Source organism: Pterocles gutturalis, unplaced genomic scaffold (genome assembly GCF_000699245.1).
Source record: "Pterocles gutturalis isolate BGI_N339 unplaced genomic scaffold, ASM69924v1 scaffold1652, whole genome shotgun sequence".
Taxonomy (NCBI): Eukaryota; Metazoa; Chordata; class Aves; order Pterocliformes; family Pteroclidae; genus Pterocles; species Pterocles gutturalis.
The window spans coordinates 3,142-25,334 of record NW_010107607.1 but is presented as its reverse complement, the minus strand read 5'-3'; the positions used below and the strand labels follow the sequence as shown (position 1 = coordinate 25,334).

General features: G+C 37.6%; 1 protein-coding gene across 1 annotated transcript in view; it reads right to left on the bottom strand.

Moving 5' to 3' along the window:
* Positions 1-4,258: 4,258 nt before the first annotated feature.
* Positions 4,259-22,193, bottom strand: part of NELFA (negative elongation factor complex member A) — a 20,933-nt gene continuing 2,998 nt past the window's right edge. The window contains exons 2-11 of the mRNA XM_010088147.1: positions 18,003-18,174; positions 16,668-16,829; positions 15,655-15,744; positions 13,695-13,825; positions 13,441-13,510; positions 12,559-12,647; positions 10,179-10,290; positions 7,661-7,917; positions 6,061-6,160; positions 4,259-4,613 (exon numbers count right to left, since the gene is read on the bottom strand). Of these exons, the coding sequence (XP_010086449.1) occupies positions 4,429-4,613; positions 6,061-6,160; positions 7,661-7,917; positions 10,179-10,290; positions 12,559-12,647; positions 13,441-13,510; positions 13,695-13,825; positions 15,655-15,744; positions 16,668-16,829; positions 18,003-18,174 (1,368 nt within the window). The 3' untranslated portion in view covers positions 4,259-4,428. The remainder of the gene's footprint in view (positions 4,614-6,060; positions 6,161-7,660; positions 7,918-10,178; positions 10,291-12,558; positions 12,648-13,440; positions 13,511-13,694; positions 13,826-15,654; positions 15,745-16,667; positions 16,830-18,002; positions 18,175-22,193) is intronic.

Sequence of the window (22,193 nt, the reverse complement as noted above, 5' to 3'; positions counted from 1 at the left end):
GTGAACAGCACGTCCTTGTACCATCACGTCTAGGCTGTGGCTCAAGTGTTTCCATATACACACAGCCACACATGTGGAGACACATCACCGAAGGTTAATCAGTTTTTAATGAATCTGCCCAAAAATAAAGAGCACGTATTTTGGTAACACCTCCTACTCACAAATATCCTAACCAGCAAAACTAGCCTACGGCAACTTTGCTTCTGTAGGTGCATTTTAAAAGTTGACATTTCAATGTGACATAAATCTGAAATGGATGCATACTATCATGCAATGTGGCTGCTTGGTCTCAGGCTAGTGGTACTCATCACCAATTCAACCGTCAGTACCACATACAACTTGATTATTAAAAAGAGTATCAGCCCATTTCCTTAGAAAATCTAGATTTTTATTATACATACTGTATTACACAGAAAATACGTACCCAAAGACAGAATATTTTGAATTTACAACTGTACAAAAAAAAACCAATAAAAAACATACGGGCTATGGTATAGATGTAACATGTTACAAAATGACAGTTCTTGTTAAAGGCACCAGATTCCCAGAGGGCTCTGGCTTAACATTTTTTAGTCTTTTTTCCAGTCAGATCTTACTATGAAAATGTGACTCACTCTTGAACCGTGTAATGTCAAAGTCTCAAGCTTCTTACATCTAGAGAAGTGGTCTGCACTTTGACACAACTTAGTGAGAGAAGTGACCAATTTCACATGGAGATATCAAGCAACTGCCAAAGGCTCCTCCCCATTGCATCCAGCATCCTATGATATTTAACTGAAAGATTAAATGGCAAACCTACCAGTGAAAAATCAAGTTAGTCCACAAAATACTATCCCAACACTAGCGTGTTAACCATTCTAAGCCTTGGCTGTTTTGTATGGAGATAATTACAGAGCACTAGAGTAGGAAAAAAAATGTTCTATGATCAGAACTCTTGCTCAGCATCCTCCTTGGGCTCACCTTCTTCATTACACTCATTTCACTGTTTGTGGTCCTCATATCACTCCTGAAAGAAAATGAAGCCTAAAGAAACCCAGCACTTTGGTATAGGGCAAGTTGTTAAAGAAGCCTGGGTATGCATGTATGTGTTCTTTCTCCCCTAAGAAAAAAAGTTTAAACAGGACAGGGAAAACAAGCCACTTTCATTGCTTCTTTCTCCAGTATTCCATAGTCTAAAATCAAACAAGCTAATCCATATCATGCCCAGGCTTGCACAGACAGGTGCTTCTTCACAAGCAAGGGCAAGAGAAGCTGGGACATCCTGCCTTGATGAGGTACAGTAATGCAACTGAACGTTTGGGCTTGCTATTTCCTAAAACTTCATGCTTGGATATAAAGACATAAAACAAAGCTTTAAGAAAACTCTGAACTACCCCTCCTCCTCTGGTCAATTTGTCACTACATCTGCAAGTCATTCTAAAGTCAACAGATGTTTTTGTTTAATCTTACAGCACACACTGAGCATCACTGAATAGAATCCAGCTAACATCCAAGTGACTGAATATTCAAGACAAAAAATATTAAGTTCCAGGGCCAGATATTGTTCTGTATGCAACAATTCCATTATTTTGGAATTTAAATGTTGATGCTGTCCTTTCTGAATTGTCTGGCATCATCCCTTAGTTTCAGGCCACTGGTTCAATTATTTCATTCTCTGAACCAAAGAGCCCCATGTAGTTTTACTTCTGACCATATCATTTGAACAACATTGCAAAAACTTCCCTTTCTTTAGACATTTAAAAAACCCCAACTTTCTAGATTCACAGATCAAGCTGAAGTAATGCTCTGGTATTGAGGGTCATAAAGTCACTTTTAAAAATAAATTATTTTTGCAGTGTTAAATTGTCTCATCTAGTGATTTAACAGAATTAAAAATATACTATGCTTCTATTTAAAATTTCAATTTATTGCATATGACTAACTTTAGATAAACAGGCCTTGAGACCACTTTGTTACGCAGCAAATACAAATAGGTAGCAGCATGGTTAAGCTTCCTACACACTACTGCACTCAACTGAGTTCTAGAAGGGCTTCTTGAACAGGAGAGGGACAGCTGTCTCTGTTCTGAGAGCACAGGTCTGAAATGCAGACTAAAAGTTTAGCGAGGGACCCACATTAAATCTCAAGTAAGCCAAAAGAGCCGTCACAAAGCAGCTCTCGATCACTACTGAATTGAAGAGTCTTGCACCAACAATTTACAATGACAGTACATGCCCCTTAAGTCAGCCAATTTTCTAAAATTCTTTCTTAAAAATTAGATTTGGTACTTGCAGCTTATCTAGTAAGCTGGAACAGTTAAGACAGAAGTATCAAACATGCTTACAGAAAACTGGTCATCACAAGAAAAACTTTAAAAATCTGAATGCAGACAAGAAAAGGAATGTCACTTTTCTTTAAACCTTTCTTTTAAAAGATGAATACTTTCATATTCTATTGTTAGCCCTTACTGGGTAAGATACTATAGTCAAATAAGTTATAACCATGAAAACGCATTCTACTGAACTCCTAAAAACTAAAACCCACTACTCATCCTCACTCGTCAGGCTGGTTTCTAGCCATTTAAAGAAACAAAAAAAAAAAAAAAAAATCACAATCAGAACCACAATCTACATTGCTTCTGAAAGGGGGCATTTATGTGGAGGAAAGCCCCCAGTGTGACAGTTACATGCGAGTAACTTTCAAACTAATTCATGCACAACACTCTTAACGGTAGCAGGTACCATCAAATAACTTGCTCACTACAGGAGCTAGAACATTCTGTGTACTTGCTTAAATAAAGTTAAGAAATCTATACTTTTGGTCACATCTTAAAACACTGTAGAATACAGATTTAATCTTATTTATACTTGCCCTGTCCTGTTGGATAAATTGTTTGAAAAACTAAAAATAAAATGCAATAAAAACTTCAATACAAAAAGACTCTAATCAACCACCTAAATGTTTTTCTTTGTTAGTATATAAGTGTACTTATGGGATTTGGTCTGCTTTCTTTTCAGAAGAAAAGAAGAAAGCCTAATTTTGTCCTAAGAGTTCCACTTTAACATGAACCTCTACTCAGCCCAAGGTACCTCCTCAGCACCAGAAAACCATTGTGCTACTCATCTTTGTATTTATTCCTTCTAAGCACCGTTCCCAACCAAGCACAGCTCCACATTCAAGTACTGGCAGAAAGCAGATGTTTAATCTAAGTCTCCTTCAAATGATGAAACCGAGCCTCCAAAGTATGAATCCTGAACTATGTACATAAGCCCTCTCAATAACTATACGCTTTACTTTACTATTAAAGCTAGATTATACCAGTGGTGTGAACACAGTTATAAAGACAAAAATGTGCTTCTACTAGAAGTGGACAAGTATAAGGCACACATATGTCAGTATAATTGTGGCCACATTAGTGATTACACTGATCTAACTACACTGGTAAGAACCACAGCTACAGTCATTCAAAACTTTTTGGATCAGGGCTTGGCAATAAAACATGTTACAACTGCTCAATCAATTAACACTGCCTCAAGACAACAAATCTTCCATCTATGTTTAGATGTGTCACTCAACCATCTCTAGGGCCATTTTTAAATTAGTCTGCAATTGCTCTTGAGATGCAATAGTTTCACTTCCTCCCAGGTTAAGTTATGCTGTTCAAAGGGCTTGCTATGCAAGAGCCATAGATCAACTTCTACCTTAAGACTTGCATGACAAATAGTTATCACTTCCAGGCAGTGACAAGCCATCATTACCTTTTAATTCTGACTTTTTTCTTCAGAAAGTTATGATACTCAGTTTCTCTCAAATAATGCCAATATAGATTAACTCATGTTGGGCATGAACACTGACGATATAGCGAGTTAACCTCAATCTCATCCTATGACCCTAGCATAAGAAAGCTAAACATACAGTGGGTATCATTAGACACTGGACGTCTACCACCTGCAATATTTAGTTATACTGCAGCTGAATTACAAAATAATCAAGCACCGGCCTATGGTGCTTTAAATGTCCATTCTTACAATAGAACCCATGTGGCCAAAGAAAATATTTTTACAATAAAGATCTGTGCCCTTGTTTAATGGTAAACCGCAAATGACTGTGCAGTAGTCTTGTCTTCTGGTACTCAGAAGTAAACTGCTCCCATCTGTAGTCTTTCAGTTGTGATCTCCTTTTCCGGCATCTTGAACTGTAGGAAAACAAAAGCACACCAACAACCTTGCCCCCTAAGATCACCTTTCCCTCTCCCAAGATTGTAAAAAAAAAAGTGAGTTTGACACCATCTTCTGTGTTCACTGAGCCCAATTAGGTTGAAGAACCACAACTTCTACTCTGGAGGGTAATAAGAAACGTACACATGAATGCCATTTTGTACAGTTGACATACTCTATGAGCTGGTTGACTCTAAGCTTGATTTGGTCCAGTCTGCTGTTGCTGCATCTCTTAGGAAACGTTAGTTATAGGTTTGTACTTCTTGAATCTGGTCCATTCCCCTGTAGCATAGTTCATTTCAAAGACTGTATCAACCAACATAGTGGTGCTGCCAGTGCCATCTGCCTTTGGTAAATCTTCTGTATGCTCACTAAGTTTAATTTGGATGATGTCACCTTGCTCTTGGCAAGGATTCTCTGTGAAAACAAGAGTAGGAACAAAGTATACATTACAATACTGTATTAGAAAAAGTAAAGAGCACTTTATAGAGATTAGCTTATGCTGAAAAAACCCAAAACCCCAAACAAACCCCAAACCCAAAACTGAGCAAATAATATTCCTAATGCACATAGCCACACAGAGATCCTCCTCCCTCCATACATCACAGACAGTCTTAAAGATAACAAAACCAGATCCCAAAAGGTTAACCCCAAGGCTAAAGTAACTGTAAGAACAACAAAAGGGGGAGCAAAGCATGCCAGTGTCATTTCTGCCTCAAGACTCATAAGAGAAGCTTATATTTAAATGGGAGTTGGTAAACTTGAACTACAAGAGTTACTTTACTTGGGATACATTTTGTAATTAAAAGCCTCAACAATTTTCAGCTGTTCTGGAAGCCCAAACATCTTCACTGAAACAACTTGTCCAAGACTCAGTTCCATGCCAGCAGAAATACTAAATGTTACATTTCAAGGTATCGGAATTGCACTCAAGAATATCACAGTTGGCAGATATTTACCCAGCCTTCAGAAGATGCTGATATTATTACTGAAGGAATTCATATTATTGTATACTTATCTATATATGCATATATGAATATAGAACACAGATGCACAGACTTCAAAAACAATATTTTACCTTGCAATACAAAAAACTGTCCATTTATAATATTAAAGTACACCCTCCTACTGCAATTTGAAGTAAGAAGTATCTTCAGTAATGTATTGCATTAATCCAAATGCATGAGCCACATTTAGGCTCCAGCACTCCAGTGATAAGAGCCCTCAAATACTAAAATTAGAAACCAGAGCTAGTGCAGATGATAGAGTTCACTTAAGGACTCTTAAGACCCTTCTCATCTTACATCTGATAATCTTCTGGGTAAAACAGCCAAGGGCAATATATGACAGGATCTAGCTATGAGACAGCTTATCTCCCTACAATTCACAGCACCTGTCGTTACCTAAAGTCTCTGAGACAACAGTTGCTACATTTCTAATGCTAAGGCATTAGCAAGGAGGCTCTGTACTACCCAACTTGGACCTCAGCTTGCCACAAAAGAACTTGCAGTCACTGGTCTTCTAGACAGACAATGAGGATCTAACCATCTGTTCACTGTTCTGTTTCAACCAGTCCATTACATACGTTCAGTTACATATGTATTGTCTTTAGCAGCTGCTTTGACAGACTGTTTTGGCTTATTGGAAATAGACCCTAAAGACCCATTTCCAGGTAGTTAGAACTAAAATAGTTAGAATGATAATCCATAATAGCACACACAGTCTAGAGTAAAGCAAAGAGTCCAGTATATATAGAGCAAAGCTAAAGCAAGAATTTTGCACTCCCATATGCACATTTAGAAATGCTAGGTTGTATTTCAGATTTGGGTATTCAAAAGCAAGCTAAATTAGTCTCAATACATGCCTCTGGATCCTGCCATGAATCCAAGGATAAGAGCCTTTTCTGGCCTTGTAACTTTGTTTGCAGTCTTGAACATTTCCTGTGCAGCATACATTTGCTCCCTCTGCAACAGATACCACAAATATGAACTCCAGTGGAGAAAACACTGCCCAGAGGTACCACATTAATACCCACAGACAAGCATAAAAGACTAAGGTGGAAGTTTGTAGACCTATAAAGTTAAACAAAAAAAAAGCACCTTAACCTTCAAGGCTCTTCCCTCTTTAATGTCTGTACCTAACACCTTACAGCAGTGACAACGGAATTCTGAAACTGGAAAGAAAACCCCACCTTTAAATAGTTACATAAACATGTGCTAAGAGACTTAATGTTTACATTATCCATTTTGTGTTCTTTATGACATTAGGAAAAAATGAGAAAATGCCTAGTGCTGCTTCTACAGGCCAACAAACCCAGACTTGCAATAAGTTCAGAGGAATTTTTTTTTCTTTAATAGATGAAGTAGAGGTACTGGAAAGAAAAAGTCACACAGCTTCTTAAAGTTCAGATCTTGCAAGTGAGGCTTAGAGATCTGCTTAGCAAGTCTTCAACTCAATTGCATCTTGAATTAGTTACCTGCTTAACTTCAAGCATGCACATTAATATACACCAACATACTAGCAACAAGATGATCAGAGGGCTGGAGCATCTCTCCTATGAAGAAAGGTTGAGGGAACTGGGCTTGTTTAGCTTGGAGAAGAGAAGGCTCCGGGGAGACCTCATTGCGGCCTTCCAGTACTTGAAGGGAGCCTATAAACAGGATGGGGAGCAACTATTTACAGGGGTTGATAGTGACAGGATGAGGGGGAAGGGTTTTAAACTAAGAGGAGATTTAGGCTGGATATTAGGTGGAAATTTTTCACTCAGAGGGTGCTGAGGCATTCGAAAAGGTTGCCCAGAGAAGTTGTGGATGCCCCATCCCTGGAGGCATTCAAGAGCAGGCTGGATGGGGCCCTGGGCAGCCTGCTCTAGTGGGTGGCAACCCTGCCCACAGCAGGGGGGGTGAAACTAGATGATCTTTAAGGTCCTTTTCAACCCAGGCCATTCTATAATTCTATAATTACTGTTGAGTTTAGTTTCCTCCCCACTCTCAGGCTTTACAAGATGTGTAATGGGAGGTTGAGGGATCAAGAAACAAAAGCTTTCACCTTTGAATAATCTATTGATACCTTTTCTCCTACCATGACAATGACAGGATCCTTTTTAGCAGCTTACATTATATGCAATTGGCTAGTCAACACCTCTCCTGGAAATACACCCTTCTCCCAAAATTCTTTAAAATGAGTAACCCAAATTTATTTTACATAACAAATAGCAGTAAATAAAAGACATCTTACTGTGACATCAGCACTGCACAATTAAAGGTGTTGTGATTTACATTAAGACAGCAATGATAAGAAAGCCACAAAACACTTCTGTTATTTTTTGTTATAAAAAAGCAGCCTCAACCACTCCATGATCTAAAGGCCAGGAACTGCCAACATACTAAATGAGATCAGTAATAAAAATTAGTGTTTTCCGATCTACATAAAAAGCAACAGTCAAAAAGAACCTAGTTACTTACTGTGAGAGAGAGGCTTTTTTTCGGTGGTGGCTGTTGCTGAGTTTGGGGGGTGACTTGCGGTGCTTGTGCTGCAGGGGAAATGGCAGGAGGTGTGGTAGGTGTTAGGGGTGAGGTAGGTGTAGCTGCAGGTGGATTAGAGTTACTATTGTACATGGGTGTTCTTTGTTTGAATTGTGCAGGAAGAGTTGCAGTAGCATTTGGAGCTGCAGGCTCTTCAGTCTGTCTGTTAGTCTGCAAGGCCTCTCGTGCAGAGCCAGCTGCAAAAACAAATCAGGGTAATTAAAAACATCATAATCCAAACACAGATTAGCATCACCAATGGCCTTTAAAGAAAACTAAGAATTCTGATTATTCTATTGTAGCACCATGCTTCAATATGCCATCTAATATCTCTATGAAAAATTGAAGAGCTAATGCTCTTTCCACTCTATCTTCAGCAATAATTAGACAACTGAGTGACTAGCTGTCCAATATGGATTACACAATATTTAGCATCAAATTTTAATGGATATCAGATTTATTAAAAGCTAAAAAGTAAATAAAGCCATTCAATTTATTGCTATAACAACTATATGCTGACCCTACCAGGATTATTACTGTGCTGTTATGTAGAAGCCAAAACCATAAAAATATTTCATCAGTTTTCACCTATGTAGGAGCAGCTTCCAAAGGAAATGGTAATTAAATCTCAGCCACTAACCAATACTGAAAATAGACAAATACTTAAACAAATCACAGAATTAAATGTAGTCTTCACAAATCACTCATTATTTAAACAGTAACTGCTAAGGGGGTTGAAACCCCACAGCACTAACAAGTCTTAACTGTTATTCTCAATCCACTCACCTGCACTTAAAGGAGCCACTATTCTGAACCTGGCTGCAGGTGAAAGTTACATATATGATCAAGTCACTGTGATTTCATAAGTTACGATCTGTCCAGCACAGAGTAATTACCCAGTGCACACTCTAGCCAGTTACATAATTTTGCAGCTTTTAGACACAGGCACAGCTGCTTCAGCACCTTTCACCAGTCTCATGAGGTTTAAGCTAACCTACTCACACTGTGTTCACAGTACACTAAAAGGCAGATACAGACCAGAGCTACACTGATACCCTTTGGATTTGACCTTAGAAAATGAAAGGTCTACCAGTCTCCACCCAGGCACAGACATAGCATTGGTCTTAACAATATATGGCTATTATCCAGCAAGATGGGGAACAGGACAGCAAACACTTAAGAGAACAAACATTTGTAACAATTAGTTACCCCTTAATTTTGTATAAATCTCTTAAATTTCATTACTAGCTTCCTCTCATGTCAGAATAACTGAGATGCATAAAGTAACATGCCTTAATTTTGCAACCTCAGGTTATATGAGACCAAATCTATGGATCTTCTGTGTGTTATCTTACATCAAGGAAAAGGTTTTATAATCCTTGCCCATAAGAAAAGCTAGATACCCCATACTCCAGAAGGAAAAAATAAGTTAGAAAAAAGAGAACAAAGACAGAATTTTAAACTAGGCTTTTTCTGCCAAGGCTCTGGAAAATAATACTAGTTGCTGACAACGCTGATGTGCTCTTGGCTGTGTTCCTTCTGGAGATGCCAATTTGCTGCCAGAGAAAGAGTTGCATGGACCTTGAGAGAGATTCTGAACTGTTTCAGGGCCAAGTGAAATGATGAGGTTTTGCATACGCTTTTTCTGTAATGCCACAGCTCACAAACATAAAGACAAACACTATAGTACCAAATCGCAACAAGCGAGAGTAAAAATAATGCATTTAACTGAAATGCTGGTTCTCTGTTAACTGCAAGGTCTGGTGATGAATCCTAGTCACGAGCATCTGTTAGTGCAAACCAATACAGTCCTTTAAGACCTTACATGCAGTGGGGAAGGAAAAGTAAAAACAACTGTGTTAAAATAAAAGGTGTAGAAATAGAGTATTTGTATGAATGCTATTTTTTACTATAGGTAATTTTCTAGAATTGAAAATAATGTAGCACTTCTCAAAATATTCAGGAGCTCAGCTATTATCTATCAGACTGTTATAAAAAGGTAAAAGGAAAGTGGATGGCTTGATCCCAACCTGTGTAAAAGCTAATATGTACTTGCCTCTAAAAACTTATCTGACTCGTGAAAGCAACTGTATGCATGTGGATGCGTACATGAAATATATACTCTAGACTTACGCGTATTGCTAGTCTCTTTAGGGATTAAAAAAAACACTGGATTTTCTATTACAGAGTAAGAAAAAAACCCAAACAGTAAATTGCTTTGCTTGCTTAACTAGACATCATTTTAAGACTTTAAAACAACAAGCATTTTCTTTATTTAGGTTAAATGATATATCTGGTTACCAAAACCCAAAGGCTGGGTTCCTGCAATGGATTTTTAGACTGATAAGGTTAAGTTTCAGTGGAGTTGAGGGACAGTAGGTTTGTAAATAAGAGCTAAAGAGTAGAACTGTATAGAGTTGGAGGTATTAGGTCTCAAAAGCAAAAAAGCATCTTTTACCTGGCTGTGTTTCAGAGCTTGGGATATATGAGGAAGATGGTACCACACTGGGGGTAGCAGGTAAATAACTTGTAGAAGGTAGTGCAGGCTCATTGTTCAATGAGCCAAGTTTCTGTAAAATAGAAAATAAAGTTTAGCCATACTGCGTATATTCATGCACTGCTTCTGCATTTTAAATACAATTTCAATATTAGTTCTGCTACGATATTCCTTTTGGGAACTTAATTACGGACTCCTCTGCTAAGGCAAGTTTGCTCTTTCAACCCAAACTCCCTATACAAACTTCAGACATTAGAATTATCCTAGGAGAGAAAAAGCAGCTTTTATTTCCCCTCACTTCGATTGATGTTGCTTCCAAAGGCACAATCTGAGCTAGGAAAAAAAAATACTACTACGGAGAATGTACTTCTGCAAAGAGAGTCAAGCAGTTGTGCCTTTGTCCCATTCCTCAGTAGGTAGTGTGGAGACTAGATGATCAAATTTGTGCAGATGGTACCTCTGAAGAATTACACTATGGAAATAAGTGATCTTCTGCCTGAGCAAACACGCTCTTCACTATTAACAAGCAGAAACCTGTGTTCATCCATGGGCAAAAGGCCTACTAAAATATCACCGAGGACAATGCAAAGGCCTCTGGGACATAAGCAAGCAGAAGGCAGCAGTAAAAGCACAGGCAAAACTGTTTCCATTGAAACAGGCAGTCAACACCAACACGACAGATGTTGTCTAGGATCAAGCCAAAGAAAATGCCACATACTGTACTTAACTGTACATGATACTGCACACACAGCTTAAAGATAACAGCATGGTATCTCTAAAAAGATCTTCACTTTGGTCCAGTCCAGCCTTATAAACCTAAGGGGCTGACAGAGGAAAGAAGTTTTTGGGGAATAAGTCTACCAGACAAACCATTTAAGGTAGCCTTACTAGACAAAAGCAAGATGGATATGCTGTAAAATATGGAGCTTGCAAACAAAAGACACTCTTTGCCTGTCTTTCTGCAGAATGCTGACCTTCACTACTGACACAGGCCTACCAGTATCTGCCTATATGTTTTTTTTTGGCATGTGTTCCACAGATTGCTATTGCCATAACCATGGGACCAATGTTGCATGTGCCACTAAGTTCTAGAGGAAAAAATGCCTGGCTCATCAACCAAGCCACAGGTCTTAAGAGTGCTCTCCAAAGGCAAGCATTGCACGTCAACATATGGATTTTAAGAGGCAGAGGTAATCATGACTACTTTAAATGTGTACCAAGAGAAGACACTTAAGATTGAGATGGACTTCTATTGTTCCAAGATGCTTGCAAATGCTGGGTGCAGCAAGCAAATTATCCATTAGTATCTAAAGAACCCAGTTGTCCAAATTAATTCCAGGCCAAGGCTTGCTGCAATAGGACAGTTTCTAACTCAGAAGTGAGGGGAAGAACTAATGTTCTTGTAAAAGCTATGTCCTGACTGGGACAACACAAAACCGCATCGCAGTTTTTCCAGTGCCTCATATCTGAAAGGATAACTAAAACCCCTATAAACAACTCCTCCCACTGCTCCCACCCCTCAACTCAACTACCTCTAGCTACAGATTAGGTTTTTCAGTAAATCCTAAACAACTGAAAAAAACCACAACTGTTAAGAGGAGGAGTGGTCACCTCTGAACATTGTGTTTTAAGAACAAATTTATAAACCATACATAATTTGTACAGAGATCAATTCCACTGTATTTCTCTTCCCCTTTCAGTAGTAATGAGACTGGTTAAGCCTAGCTACAGACAGGTTTGGACACCTCAGAAAAAGCTGCCTTCTGGATTAAGCATCAGTTCTCTAAGATTACAAGCTAAAAATGGAGAAAAGAACCACAGAAAGGTACTAGCATGGCAGTTCTTTTCTCAAGCCAGAAGACAGATGAGTTGTAAAGACTTCTTTCTTACTTGGCTGCCTATATTCAGCTATCCCTCCTGGGCATAGGCCAGTGACAAGTGCTCCTCACTGAGACTTCTGTAGACACCATTCCACTAGGGTCACAAAGGATGCACACAGTGAAACCTGCAGGAACTCCTGAAAAGTACTCTACCTCTCTAGGGCCTGATAGCCCTCCTACCCTTTTTATCTCTGTCAGAAGGCTACAATCCTCAGTTACAGAAATACCATACCCCATTACAAACTTAAAATAGCAACAAGAAAACAATTAAAAAATTACCTTTATCCTGCTTTGAAATTTTTACCTAGTTTGGTGAAAATAGAATGGAATTTTGAAATACTTCTGTAAAGATTTTTACATTAAGAGGTAGTAAAATATCATTACAGTGTTTAAGTGTTTTAGAATAGCATGCACCATGGTTTCCTCATCTTTTTCTTTGTTTTGGTTTTGTTTGGTTTTACCTGTGTAGATACAAGGCCAGCAGCATAATCTGGTGTAGCATTTTCTACTACTGTTTCTTCTTTGGCTTGCTTTTCCACAACTTCTGTATCTATTGCATAAAAATAAGTCAGTTCAAGGAAATTTTCTGAAATATTGAATTAGTTATACTTTTTTAAACAAATATATAAAAATTTATTTCTCAGTCTGCTAAAAAACACTTAAAAGAGGTATATGCTGAAACGTTGGTAGATACAGTAATCTTCATAAACTTTTTATAATCAATGCAATTACAAACTGAACCACACTATATAACCATCAAGGTACAGTAAACTGAGTAACTGGGTAGAACTGGCTAATTTTGTGACACTAGAAAGCATCAAAACCCAAGCAAATATATAATTGCAATTACTACTTTTTTCCAAGATGGTACCTTTTTCAGTGACAAATACAAAAAGGTTGTTTTTGGGCAAATATGCTGCCTAGTGTATCTTCTTGATATAGTCAAGTAGAGCACTGTGTTGTCACTTAAGAGCAGTATATCAGATATTATTCACTTGTTAAGATCTCTCAGCCAGAGTTTTGGAGAGCACTATACATTTATTCAGCATTACTTTCAATTAACTTACTTGGCCACACAGCCAGTAGAAATAAGAACTGACTAATTCAATCCTTTCATGCAACTAAGTTATTACCTAAGCACATGTAAATATGATTAGGAGCACTGAAAAAAAAAGTTAAAATCTTCCCTTAAAGTGTTCTCGGTTTGGATTTTTATTGCTTTTTTCTCTTCTTTTTTAAAGTTTAGATGAAGATGAGTTTTAAGAAATGAAGACCAAAATGGTAGATCTAGATCCTACTTGCAGGTATATTAATAGCCTTTGTAAGTAGCATGCTATACCAACCTAATGTCTTTCTTCTTCTCTTTGCTTCACGGCCAGCACCTACCATATCCAGCTCAGAGATATCTAGAAGCTAAAAAGAATGACCATATAGAACTTAATAACCATTGTTAAATGTATGCATTTGATAGCTAAATATTGTCCTAAATTTTTTCTTTAAGATATTGATACCTGATTCAAAACAGCATCAGAAGTTCACTTTAGATCATGGAGGAGAACTGAGCAAGAAACAAGAGACTAAGAAAGAGCATTCCTACCTTTACTCCTCTTTCTTTGCGCAAAGGTGTTCTTGAAGGAGGAATAGGAGTTCTGTTTCCAGAAGGACTAAACACACTAGGTGCTGAAGTACTCCTGAATGGAGCTTGTTTTGGTATTCCTTTGAGTGGTGCTTAGGGAAGATCAAAAAGGCAACAACTGTAATATATGTTTACTTAGTTACAAAAACCAATGAGCTATTTGGCTTTTCCCCTTCTTAAATGCACACACCCCCTCCCCTTTAACTTCACATGTTTATTATGTGGAGCTCTCTATAATACACTAAGTATTCCTGAAAGGTCAGATCAGGTTTTACCCTTCAAACAAGCAGCAAGAGCCAATCTCTAGGCTAATGCTTGCAATCCCATTCCACATGAAGTAATCAAACAGGTGCACTGCTATCAAAATACACTTTTCCTACACTCCTACTTATAACAAATAAACTTTGAACACACAAAAAGGAATTAGGCATGAATGTTACAAATCCAATTATTGACAAAGCTGCTCTTTGAACTTTAAGATCTAGTTACTTGGTAAGACTGTATTTAATCAAAGATTCCTAGCCACGCTTCTGCTGGGCTAAGGGCTAATAATCTACTGGAAAAGTTAATTACTTCTTCACACAGGGGTTTGAAATTCTGGAGCTGCTGTTTGCACTAGCAGAAGGATCCAACTTGGGTCGCTATTGCAAACAGAATCTGCTGTGTCAATACTCAGTAGAAACTGCCATCCATGTAAGAAGCTGTTCTTCCCCAACTTTACACTGTTAACCTTCCACATCACACTTAATGTAAGTGCTGAAGAAAGCATTCTTTCATCAACTGCTAAGAAATTAGGGACACCTTTAATATCTATCAGGTCTTTGAGCCTTCTGACAATCTCATCATTCCCTACAATTTGAAGATAAATACAGGATTTTATTGAGGTTAGATACTCTGTATCTCTCTATATCTTGTACTTAAAACCTTTTTACATGGGTCAATCCTCTCTGACCAATGCAAGTAAGTTTCATCAGAATAAACCCTAGCTGGTCCCATAACTCATACTTCTAGATACCACCTGGCTCTGAAGGCCAAATCTGAAAAACTAGCTTTATCACTTCAACAACTAAAAAGAACGCCAAGAACTACTAATGATCAATTCCTACACTGGGACAATTTTTAGTTCAAATTATAACTACGCTTTCTGCACTTCCTGCATGAACACGTGGCCAAACATTGGTGCTCAAAACCACATCTTAAGTACCACCAACACAAAGTACTTCATAGCTTCTAGCAACCACACCAAGAAATCACTCAAGTTTTAAACCTCAGCATCATATTGGTGGTCAGAAAAGCTATAGCTGCGCAGTGATTTAAAGCATGCAACTAATTTTGAACCCTCTTCTTGCTTCTAGTCAAACTTATTTGAAAAATTCAAGCAGTTCAGGAACTTCAGCAAACAGCTGAAATCTATTAATGCAAAAGTTGAAGAATGATTATACATCTTTGTCATGTCCATTAACCAGAAGTCACTGCACAGCATTAGCTGCAGTGAGCATACTGTCCCCTCTTCTTTCTGCAAGCAGAGAAAGTCCGTTTCAGTCTACTTCACAGCATTTCAAAGAGCACAGCAGATTACTGTGATCCACTCTGCTCCCTTTTGGAGGAACATGGCTTAGTCAGGAGTTATTCCTGGAGGGATGTAAATTAAATTCTTACCGAAGTCTAAAGGCACAATCTATCTGAGTACATTTTAGAAGCATGGCAGATATACTTGCCATTTAAGAAAAACCCCCACACTCTTGTTCTTTCTGACAAGACATGTCAGAAAGATTTAAACATCAGAAGAGAGGGAGGCAGAAAGGGAAAAATCCTTTGCTTCGTAAAGAATTAAGTTTTTGTAAAAACTAGACAGTTTTATTCTTCATCAAGGCTATTTTATCAGATTTTCTTTCTGATAAGGGATGAAAGAGAACCATACTTGTTGTATCTATCTTTTTGACCAGTCCCCTGCCTTTGGCATGGAAAGGCACTCCTGCAGTCTTCTTGAGCTGTTGTGCAGTTTCTGTTGCTAAAAGAAAAAGAGTTTTAGTTATTATGGATTCTGTGCTCAAAAAATACCATACGTTACTTCTTACATAAAATGGTATTAACTAACACATAAAAAGATGGGAATAGCAACAAAGAAATAATTACATTTTAATTAAAAACCAGGTCATTTATGCGAGGTAAACACAGCATTTGAAGAAAATGAAAAATCAATATAACTGTGCAACTGACAAGATGGCCTAAGCTAAAATAAATTATCAGAGTAGACAATTTACTCATTAGATTGACATACTTAAAGAAGGTCCTATATAACATCATAAAAAGTTACAAATCCTGTATTTAACCAGGCCAACTACTCAAGTCACATGCAAGAAAGAAGCAAGCTGCTGCAAAAGAACAGCAGGTACAGTAAACTATTTTATGATTGCTTAGTTGAAGCAGCTACCAGTACATACATTTACATATATGTTGCCTTTTGTTGGCTTTCACACCCTATATAGCCATACTGAGGAAAAGAAAGCATTCATTAGCAGTTCTTGCTCCCTGTTGCAAAAACATATGGCAAAATAAAACTAGGTTCTCATTTCAGTTTTTTTCAGGAGCTTTGACCAAAGCTGTCCCTCACAAGTCTTCACAACTCACTGTTAAATATATCCACAAGAGAATATATCTGTGCTTTAAAAAGCTACAGCTTTTTGTATGCCTTGAAATCTGAACAGCATTTAAATTAAGATTAGTATTTTAATGTAATCACGGCCAGAATAACTTGCACCTGCTCTTCCACACAGATCAGTCTATCAAAGAAAAAAAATCAGACAGAAAAGCTCCTGTAACAGAAAATTTTAATGAATATCCCCCATACTAGAGAACAAGACTGAATATGGATTTTCCTTTCACTATTTAATTTGTTACTCAATCTTATCAACTAGCTGTAATACTACTTACACTTCTGCAAGAGCTCAGCTCTGAGAGTAGCACTTTTAGGTTTCCTTTTCAGCTGGAAGTGTTTCACTGGGGGAGTAAGTGGCCCAGCTAGTGTTGTCAAGGCATTTTTGTTTAAGTATTGACATTCCAACGGCAACATAGCTGAAGTTTCACATTCACTTACTGCATAAAGAGTTAACACAGTACACATGGTTATTAGCACCTCTGATAGCTAATTACAAAACATGTCACAACTAGACTGTACAGGTGTTTTTGTATTTTAGATTACTTGTTTAAACACCAAGAGTAATTTAAATTATTACACAGTATATAACCAGTTATTAGATGTTTGTTTTTTACATTAGCTTCATAAGAGCTTCCATGTTAATTATCCCTAGTCAAATTGTAGGAATCTTAAATATGCTACTACTGTCAGAGTAAAATATGATAAAAATCATTATCAGATTCCTTAAAAAACACACATAAAAAGGAAACTACTAACCAGAAGTCCAAACCAAAAGTGTGACCAGACAAATGATCATTTGTTTATAGTAAGAAAACAACATGCTTCCACCTGCAAGTCATTTCATTATTGGTCTGCTGAATGGTCACTCCAAGACAATGTCTGTTTGTTGATGTCTGATGGCTTTTCCTAAGCAATGTGCTAAATCAAACCCACTGAAGTAGGAGTAGCTTTGCATCATCATTTACTACATTGTTTGAAGCAACAACTGTGCAAGTGCCTGAGTCAGTATTTTCAGCTGCTAGGCAATCCATAGCTAGTTGGACATCAGCAGCATAACTCTTCTTGTTATCAGTCTCCCCAACAGCATCTATTATTTGTTGCCTAGAGGAGGACCTCCAGCAGAGATGCACCCCACCTGCCCACCACAACAGTGGTCATTCCACACACACAAGGCTGTCCACACAAGCACTGCATAAATAGAGCCTTACTGTCTTCTTTAGTACTACAAGACAGAGCAATATATAAAAAAGCTCAACTTACTAAACCGCAGTAAGTCAGTTACTACCTATCAGTGCCCATACAGGCTGTCTACAATACTGATGAATCCATATTAACTTCGATGCTGCCCTTCACAAACACTCAGGGTATACCTGACACACAAGTTCTGATGATGTGTGAAAAGATAATGTAAGAAGTTACCATTCCTCAAATATCACAGTTCCCAGTCCAGTAACATGCCATGTCATGACCTCTGGCAGTTAGAAGACAAGACATACTGATTATCCCGATACCAATACTGTTAAGATAGCAAGATAGCCTGTGAAATGACAAGTTACTTCTGAAAAAAAGGCATCATATTTCTGTAGTTTTCACCAACAGAAAAGGCTTACCTTTTTCTCTAAGCTCTCCTAAAATATCTTGAACATTTGGATTCTGTTCTTCAAGATCAAGGTTAAGGGAGCCAGTATCTGGAAAGGATTTTAAAATATCAGCTACCATTAAGACCCAGGGGTCTGAATCCAAGGTAGCGAGCTGGACAATTTCAGTCAGTGCCCCTTTCATCTAACAAAAAAAGAAAAAGAAAATCAACCAATTGGAAACAGTTTTAAACAGTTTATATTTGGATTTTTCTTTATTTTAAAAAGACACTAGCATAAACATGCACAATGTTTTACTACCGGGGAAAGGAAGAGGGAAACTGCTTCACCACAGTTATACATGAACTCTAGAACTAAGTAAAGAATGAACCAAGATAAATTTATTTTTATATTGCTTTTGGTCAATCTAACCCAAGTTTGTTTTGAGCTTTTGGCAGCTTGAAGCTTTGTTTAGCACTGAACTTTTTTACTAAAAGCAAAAGGCCAGATTCTTGCATTACTGACTCCTTATGTTTGACATATACTCCCAGTATACCCACATCTTATATTCAGTGATAAAAATACATACCTAGAATACAATAAGTTATTTAGAACAGGCATCTAAATTAAGATGTGCCTCCTTCTGGCTACAGAATAATAACAGCAGACAGACCATATCTGCATCATACGAACACAAACTAAGTCCTCAAAATTGTACTTAAACTTAGGCCAAAATAATGTGTTTCTCTATTGTTTGACAAAACCTGCATATTGCAGAAGTACACCCAGCCCTCTAATGTGCCACAAGCAACAAGATTTTCCATCTACTCAAAGTTTCTACAGTCAGAAAAAAAAATTCATTTTCTTTAAGCACCTATCTTGAAAAAGGTGATACAATGCATAAGATTAATTAAAAAAAAAAAAAAAACAAAACATTGTCACAGAAATTTTTTTTTCATTACTGATCAACAGGTCTGTTGGCACCATGAAATGACATAAAAATCATGGTGAACACAGCCTGGGTTTTACACAGTGAATCTTCTACATCGGTCGTTTTATTTAATTTAAAGGTAAGCTTAAACCCCTCAAATAAAGACTGAATAATTGCTTCTTTTCTTAGCAAGTAAACTTTTATGTAAGCATTAGGTTCACAGAACTATGACATTTGAGATGTACTGTGTGTCTGTCAAGCCACAAAACATAAGAGTAAAACCACACAAAGTATTTAGCCATACTCTATCTGTATGGTATTAACATTGAAGCATTTATGAGCAAATATAAAGCAATACTTGAATTTTGACTTTTCAAAATCCATTGTGGCAACTATAGCTTAGTTACAGTCTACATGTTTCTGAATACATGGAGACAAGCAAGAGATTAATCTTCACCTTCATGCTGTACTTTTTCCCTTTATTTAGGACCAGCCTTTTCTTATACAATAAAGTTTCATAAAATAAGCTTATTCTACTCATGCAACTCTAAGAAATAAAAGTTAAATTCCTGCTCTTTTTCCTCCCAAGCACTTCTAGACCTCAGCAGTCTAACATACTGACATTTCTCAATTCATTTCACTCACACTATGCTATTGCTTATTTCACTCACACTTCAGAAAGGCTTACAAAGTGCAATATAGGGGCAGTTTGTCCCTTATCCATCCCATGTTTTAGCACTCATTAATGTGCTTGTGAAATGAAGCAGATCAGTTCATCTTACTGAAAACTACCATCTCTGTATAGCTTTAAGCTCAATCAGCCCCTTGGTGTGGCATGCTGCAGTCACGCAAGCACCAGAACCAGGAAAAAAGCAGAGCAGAAAGGAGACACAACAGTCAGATGCCATCTTCAGTAGCACTGATTTGCTTTGGATTAAACTGACCACATAACCAGGACCACAAACTGTTTAACAAGTTGTCAAACTTAACCAACACTTGCCCAATTGAAAGAATCAATTTCTAAAGTTCTGATCTTTGTCGTCCTCCATTGCTCATTTCTTTCTCAGTAAACATTAAAAAAAAAAATCTACCCAGACTCCACACAGACTTGTCAATCTCTGCTCTAACCCTAAACTGCTCATCACAAGTCAGTTCTACTACAGCAGAAGACAAGTGCGAATATTACTATCCTATCTATCCCATAGAATCTACAGTATTGATTTAGCACAAAACACACGAAAATTTAAAAGATGCCATGAAAGCTGATGAAACTGTGGTTTATTTATAGCTCTTTTACAAGCTTTTATCTGGACACCACTAATGCAGGTTAAGTGTATAGAAACATAATTTCCTGCATCAAAGCAAACTCAGGCAATACTTGGAGGAAAGATGTCTCCTGTATCCTCTCAATTTACTTTTCATATCTGCTCCACAAAACTCCTATTTGGACCAAAAATTCACAGAGCTACACACCTAGACTATGTAGGTTCCCATGGAGCTCTTGTCTGGGCATGCATCCACACTACTCTCAGGGCAGCTAAAGTTCAGACAACCTACTTATGCCACAACCCACTGCTTCACGTGACTTTGGTTCCTTCAAGAATGGAGCCCAGAAACAACTTGTTTGCCTAGCACTGGGCAAACAACACTATCACAAGGCCTCATGGTAGAAAGAACATGGCAAAAGAACAGTCACTGTCACAGACAGGGAAGCAAAGCACACTAACAGGTACTGTGAGCTAACCAGAGACACTGCCTGAATATGGGTTTGCATTTAACAAGCCTGGATTTGAGCTTTGACTCCGGTTTGTCTTCACATTGCAATTTAAATATATGTTCCCAGTTCACTGTTGAACTGGCAGCTAAAAAAAACTTGTGGTTTGAAAATGCATGAAATGCAACTCAAAACAGAGAACCCTAGGTACAGTTCTTTTGTTACTTCAGAGCACAGCCATAATCCCAAACTCTTAATTGTATAAGATTGCAACACTGGGTCAGTAAGAGTCCCATCAGCTCCAACCAGTGTCTTGTTAAGCGTGAATGTCAAGATCTGATGCAACATGTTATGGCATTTCTCTCATCTAAAACCTAAGGATCTTAAGTATTTTTCTCAGCCTGCACAAAAGAAAGCATAGAGCACAACTAGAAAAAATTAACAAGAAAGGATCAGTCAGGATGGAAAAAAGTCTGGGAACAGAGACAAAGGGAAATTAATAATGGCTGTGCAGGAAGAATATACAAACAGCACCGTGGGAAGGGGTAAAAACGGAACTGTTACTAGAAATATGCAAAGTGACAGTTCCAGGATGACTTCTGAATTCCCATTCATTTGCTTTATATTACGCCTAAACTAATTTATGTGACTATATCTATATAGAATTGCACCAACAATTGGCTAATAAACTCAATCAAGTTTTAATCTTTCAGGGGCCATAGAGAAGGTGATATTTAGTAGGTATCTATATTATTATAGAGTGTTTTCATTAAGCTAAAAGCATTGGATTGAAAGTACAGCATTAATATTTATGCAATACAAAACTAAGATGGATCAAATATCACTATTGTATATGTTCTGCTTTTTAATAGTGAAAAAAAATGTAGAAACAGCCAAGGGTAATATCAGATTAAAATATACCATGTCACATCACAGAAAAATTAAGAATACTAAATGCAGGCCAGAAAGATACATAGCAGCTTGCCTGCTCAGAACAGAGAAGAAAAAGCAAATGTCATACACCCTCTTATTCCTTTCCACCAGCACTCCACAATTCCCTCTTGTATGAACAGAAGACTCCTGATCCACATAAGCAAGCTAAAAGAAACAGTCTTGACTTTTGCTCTCTTGCAGCTACTGTAATAAAAGGACAGACCACTGCCAGGATGGGATCTTCCTCTCAAGATAATTCAGAGAACACAGAAGCCTCATTCCAGACTTGACTGTAACTTCATACTCTAACTCTGAACAAATAAATGAAACACTGTCACAAAAAGAAAACTTGTGCTTGCCATTGGGAATCAGGTTAACAAGAATATAATATACCAAATAAACACAAGTAACTGTTCTGCCAAATTCACAACTGAAACTCTGGTCAGCACCACACGGAGCTTCAGGCATCATTTCAAGTAAGCACAATTACCTAGAAAAAAATTTAGCAAATTAAAAGCTGGGTGGCAGGGAGATTCAAGAGTTAGCAAGTTCCACCCAGAGAATTACAGCAGGAAAGGATATTTTTGATAACTGCCTATAAAACACACTTCACTTAAAACGAAAATGGGAGACAATTATTCTTATT